The sequence below is a fragment of the Cherax quadricarinatus genome, chromosome 98, assembly GCF_038502225.1.
Source record: "Cherax quadricarinatus isolate ZL_2023a chromosome 98, ASM3850222v1, whole genome shotgun sequence".
Taxonomy (NCBI): domain Eukaryota; kingdom Metazoa; phylum Arthropoda; class Malacostraca; order Decapoda; family Parastacidae; genus Cherax; species Cherax quadricarinatus.
The window spans coordinates 9,104,845-9,110,844 of NC_091389.1; the positions used below are offsets into that span (position 1 = coordinate 9,104,845).

The 6,000-nt window shown below is 47.8% G+C and overlaps 1 protein-coding gene across 2 annotated transcripts in view; it reads right to left on the reverse strand.

The window, feature by feature from the left end:
- The window catches only part of LOC128702534 (cilia- and flagella-associated protein 36), a 29,950-nt gene extending 24,110 nt beyond the window's left edge, over positions 1 to 5,840 (reverse strand). For both annotated transcript variants that reach the window (XM_070105337.1, XM_070105336.1), the window contains exons 1-2: positions 5,598 to 5,840; positions 349 to 539 (exon numbers count right to left, since the gene is read on the reverse strand). In XM_070105337.1, the coding sequence (XP_069961438.1) occupies positions 349 to 539; positions 5,598 to 5,825 (419 nt within the window). In that variant the 5' untranslated portion in view covers positions 5,826 to 5,840. The remainder of the gene's footprint in view (positions 1 to 348; positions 540 to 5,597) is intronic.
- Positions 5,841 to 6,000: the final 160 nt, after the last annotated feature.

The window sequence follows — 6,000 nt, forward strand, 5'->3', positions numbered from 1 at the left end:
ATTCTCTTCCCACAAATCACCACACAATACACCACTAAACAAATCTGTTTTTAAGCAATACAAAATATCAACACAGCGAAGTCGGCCCCTTAAACGACCCGCTTCCCAGGTGAACCTGCTTAACCAGGTCTAACCTGCTTCAACCAGGACCTGCTTAAGCCACGACCTTCCTGAGAGTGGCTTAATCTTCCCTCCACAAATCACACAATACACCACTACACAATTCTCACCTGAAACAATACAGAACAATAACACAAAGTTGGCCCCTTAAACCACCCGCTTCCCAGGTCAACCTGCTTAACCAGGTCTAACCTGCTTCAACCAGGACCTGCTTAAGCCACGACCTACCTGATGACCTGCTCTAGGATCTCCTGCTCGCCCTGAGGTAGGCCATCACAGGGAGTGAAGGATTCTGGGATAATACCGTAGCGTTGTTGTAGGATCTCCAAAGCTTGCAATTGCAATTCAATGTTCTTCTGAATCATCATTCTCTTAAAAATCTCGAAGTCGTCTGCTGCCCAGACTTGTTCAAACAGCGTCTGCAAGAAGTGTGAGGGATGGTGGTTAGCAGGGTAATAGTGGGTAGCAGGGTAATGGTGGGTAGCAGGGTAATGGTGGGTAGCAGGGTAATGGTTGGTAGCAGGGTAATGGTTGGTAGCAGGGTAATGGTGATTAGGGGTGGCACTGCTACTGATATAACTAGTAATAATATTAACTACACCAGCACCAGCAAACATACAACCACACTACCAGACACATGAACTACAGCTCCTGGTACCTGGTGGAAGGTGGTAACATACAACCACACTACCAGACACAAGAACTACAGCTCCTGGTACCTGGTGGAAGGTGGTAACATACAACCACACTACCAGACACAAGAACTACAGCTCCTGGTACCTGGTGGAAGGGGTAACATACAACCACACTACCAGACACAAGAACTACAGCTCCTGGTACCTGGTGGAAGGGGTAACATACAACCACACTACCAGACACAAGAACTACAGCTCCTGGTACCTGGTGGAAGGTGGTAACATACCAACCACACTACCAGACACATGAACTACAGCTCCTGGTACCTGGTGGAAGATGGTAACATACAACCACACTACCAGACACAAGAACTACAGCTCCTGGTACCTGGTGGAAGATTGTAACATACAACCACACTACCAGACACAAGAACTACAGCTCCTGGTACCTGGTGGAAGGGGGTAACATACAACCACACTACTAGACACAAGAACTACAGCTCCTGGTACCTGGTGGAAGGTGGTAACATACAACCACACTACCAGACACATGAACTACAGCTCCTGGTACCTGGTGGAAGGTGGTAACATACCAACCACACTACCAGACACATGAACTACAGCTCCTGGTACCTGGTGGAAGGTGGTAACATACAACCACACTACCAGACACAAGAACTACAGCTCCTGGTACCTGGTGGAAGGTGGTAACATACAACCACACTACCAGACACAAGAACTACAGCTCCTGGTACCTGGTGGAAGGGGTAACATACAACCACACTACCAGACACAAGAACTACAGCTCCTGGTACCTGGTGGAAGGGGGTAACATACAACCACACTACCAGACACAAGAACTACAGCTCCTGGTACCTGGTGGAAGGGAGTAACATACAACCACACTACCAGACACAAGAACTACAGCTCCTGGTACCTGGTGGAAGGGAGTAACATACAACCACACTACCAGACACAAGAACTACAGCTCCTGGTACCTGGTGGAAGGTGGTAACATACAACCACACTACCAGGTACAAGAACTACAGCTCCTGGTACCTGGTGGAAGGTGGTAACATACAACCACACTACCAGGTACAAGAACTACAGCTCCTGGTACCTGGTGGAAGATTGTAACATACAACCACACTACCAGACACAAGAACTACAGCTCCTGGTACCTGGTGGAAGGGGGTAACATACAACCACACTACCAGACACATGAACTACAGCTCCTGGTACCTGGTGGAAGGTGGTAACATACAACCACACTACCAGACACAAGAACTACAGCTCCTGGTACCTGGTGGAAGGTGGTAACATACAACCACACTACCAGACACAAGAACTACAGCTCCTGGTACCTGGTGGAAGGGGTAACATACAACCACACTACCAGACACAAGAACTACAGCTCCTGGTACCTGGTGGAAGGGGGTAACATACAACCACACTACCAGACACAAGAACTACAGCTCCTGGTACCTGGTGGAAGGGAGTAACATACAACCACACTACCAGACACAAGAACTACAGCTCCTGGTACCTGGTGGAAGGGAGTAACATACAACCACACTACCAGACACAAGAACTACAGCTCCTGGTACCTGGTGGAAGGTGGTAACATACAACCACACTACCAGGTACAAGAACTACAGCTCCTGGTACCTGGTGGAAGGTGGTAACATACAACCACACTACCAGACACAAGAACTACAGCTCCTGGTACCTGGTGGAAGGTGGTAACATACAACCACACTACAAAACACAAGAACTACAGCTCCTGGTACCTGGTGGAAGGTGGTAACATACAACCACACTACCAGACACAAGAACTACAGCTCCTGGTACCTGGTGGAAGGAGGTAACATACAACCACACTACCAGACACAAGAACTACAGCTCCTGGTACCTGGTGGAAGGTGGTAACATACAACCACACTACCAGACACAAGAACTACAGCTCCTGGTACCTGGTGGAAGGTGGTAACATACAACCACACTACAAAACACAAGAACTACAGCTCCTGGTACCTGGCGGAAGGTGGTAACATACAACCACACTACAAAACACAAGAACTACAGCTCCTGGTACCTGGTGGAAGGGGGTAACATACAACCACACTACCAGACACAAGAACTACAGCTCCTGGTACCTGGTGGAAGGTGGCAACATACAACCACACTACAAAACACAAGAACTACAGCTCCTGGTACCTGGTGGAAGGTGGTAACATGCAACCACACTACCAGACACAAGAACTACAGCTCCTGGTACCTGGTGGAAGGAGGTAACATACAACCACACTACCAGACACAAGAACTACAGCTCCTGGTACCTGGTGGAAGGTGGTAACATACAACCACACTACCAGACACAAGAACTACAGCTCCTGGTACCTGGTGGAAGGTGGTAACATACCAACCACACTACCAGACACAAGAACTACAGCTCCTGGTACCTGGTGGAAGGTGGTAACATACAACCACACTACCAGACACAAGAACTACAGCTCCTGGTACCTGGTGGAAGGTGGTAACATACAACCACACTACCAGACACATGAACTACAGCTCCTGGTACCTGGTGGAAGGTGGTAACATACAACCACACTACCAGACACAAGAACTACAGCTCCTGGTACCTGGTGGAAGGTGGTAACATACCAACCACACTACCAGACACAAGAACTACAGCTCCTGGTACCTGGTGGAAGGTGGTAACATACAACCACACTACCAGACACAAGAACTACAGCTCCTGGTACCTGGTGGAAGGAGGTAACATACAACCACACTACCAGACACAAGAACTACAGCTCCTGGTACCTGGTGGAAGGTAGTAATATACAACCACACTACCAGACACATGAACTACAGCTCCTGGTACCTGGTGGAAGGTGGCAACATACAACCACACTACAAAACACAAGAACTACAGCTCCTGGTACCTGGTGGAAGGGGGTAACATACAACCACACTACAAAACACAAGAACTACAGCTCCTGGTACCTGGTGGAAGGTGGCAACATACAACCACACTACAAAACACAAGAACTACAGCTCCTGGTACCTGGTAGAAGGTGGTAACATACAACCACACTACAAAACACAAGAACTACAGCTCCTGGTACCTGGTGGAAGGTGGCAACATACAACCACACTACAAAACACAAGAACTACAGCTCCTGGTACCTGGTGGAAGGTGGCAACATACAACCACACTACAAAACACAAGAACTACAGCTCCTGGTACCTGGTAGAAGGTGGTAACATACAACCACACTACAAAACACAAGAACTACAGCTCCTGGTACCTGGTGGAAGGTGGTAACATACAACCACACTACAAAACACAAGAACTACAGCTGCTGGTACCTGGTGGAAGGTGGCAACATACAACCACACTACAAAACACAAGAACTACAGCTCCTGGTACCTGGTGGAAGGTGGTAACATACAACCACACTACAAAACACAAGAACTACAGCTGCTGGTACCTGGTGGAAGGTGGTAACATACAACCACACTACAAAACACAAGAACTACAGCTGCTGGTACCTGGTGGAAGGGGGTAACATACAACCACACTACAAAACACAAGAACTACAGCTCCTGGTACCTGGTGGAAGGTGGCAACATACAACCACACTACAAAACACAAGAACTACAGCTGCTGGTACCTGGTGGAAGGTGGCAACATACAACCACACTACAAAACACAAGAACTACAGCTCCTGGTACCTGGTGGAAGGGGGTAACATACAACCACACTACAAAACACAAGAACTACAGCTCCTGGTACCTGGTGGAAGGGGGTAACATACAACCACACTACCAGACACAAGAACTACAGCTGCTGGTACCTGGTGGAAGGTGGTAACATACAACCACACTACCAGACACAAGAACTACAGCTCCTGGTACCTGGTGGAAGGTGGTAACATACAACCACACTACCAGACACAAGAACTACAGCTCCTGGTACCTGGTGGAAGGGGGTAACATACAACCACACTACCAGACACAAGAACTACAGCTGCTGGTACCTGGTGGAAGGGGGTAACATACAACCACACTACCAGACACAAGAACTACAGCTGCTGGTACCTGGTGGAAGGGGGTAACATACAACCACACTACCAGACACAAGAACTACAGCTGCTGGTACCTGGTGGAAGGTGGCAACCTACAACCACACTACAAAACACAAGAACTACAGCTGCTGGTACCTGGTGGAAGGTGGCAACATACAACCACACTACAAAACACAAGAACTACAGCTGCTGGTACCTGGTGGAAGGTGGTAACATACAACCACACTACCAGACACAAGAACTACAGCTCCTGGTACCTGGTGGAAGGGGGTAACATACAACCACACTACCAGACACAAGAACTACAGCTCCTGGTACCTGGTGGAAGGGGGTAACATACAACCACACTACCAGACACAAGAACTACAGCTGCTGGTACCTGGTGGAAGGGGGTAACATACAACCACACTACCAGACACAAGAACTACAGCTGCTGGTACCTGGTGGAAGGTGGCAACATACAACCACACTACAAAACACAAGAACTACAGCTGCTGGTACCTGGTGGAAGGTGGCAACATACAACCACACTACAAAACACAAGAACTACAGCTGCTGGTACCTGGTGGAAGGGGGTAACATACAACCACACTACAAAACACAAGAACTACAGCTCCTGGTACCTGGTGGAAGGTGGCAACATACAACCACACTACAAAACACAAGAACTACAGCTGCTGGTACCTGGTGGAAGGGGGTAACATACAACCACACTACAAAACACAAGAACTACAGCTGCTGGTACCTGGTGGAAGGGGGTGTTGATGGCAGCCTTGCCACAAGCCTCCTCAAACTGCTCTGGGTTGATTCCCATGTCTTCCATATAAGATCCCAACATGAAGTCAACCAGAGTTTTGTATTCCTCGTGAATTTTGTGATGGGATTCGTCCTCCTCTAAATCCGCTTCAAATGCTGTCAGGGAAGGTTCAAAATGCATTAGATTTCGACAGGTTGAACTGGTTTCACAAGACATTTTCAAATGCTGTTAAGGAGATTTAGAATGTTCTCTATTAAGGTTCAAAATGTTGTCCAGAAAGGTTCAAAATGCATTAGATTTTGAACTTTAGAAGATACTTATATTTTGAGCCATCAAATGAGGTTTCGTGAATTAGAGAGCATTAAAGCTCTGTTTAGAATGAATTAGAGCG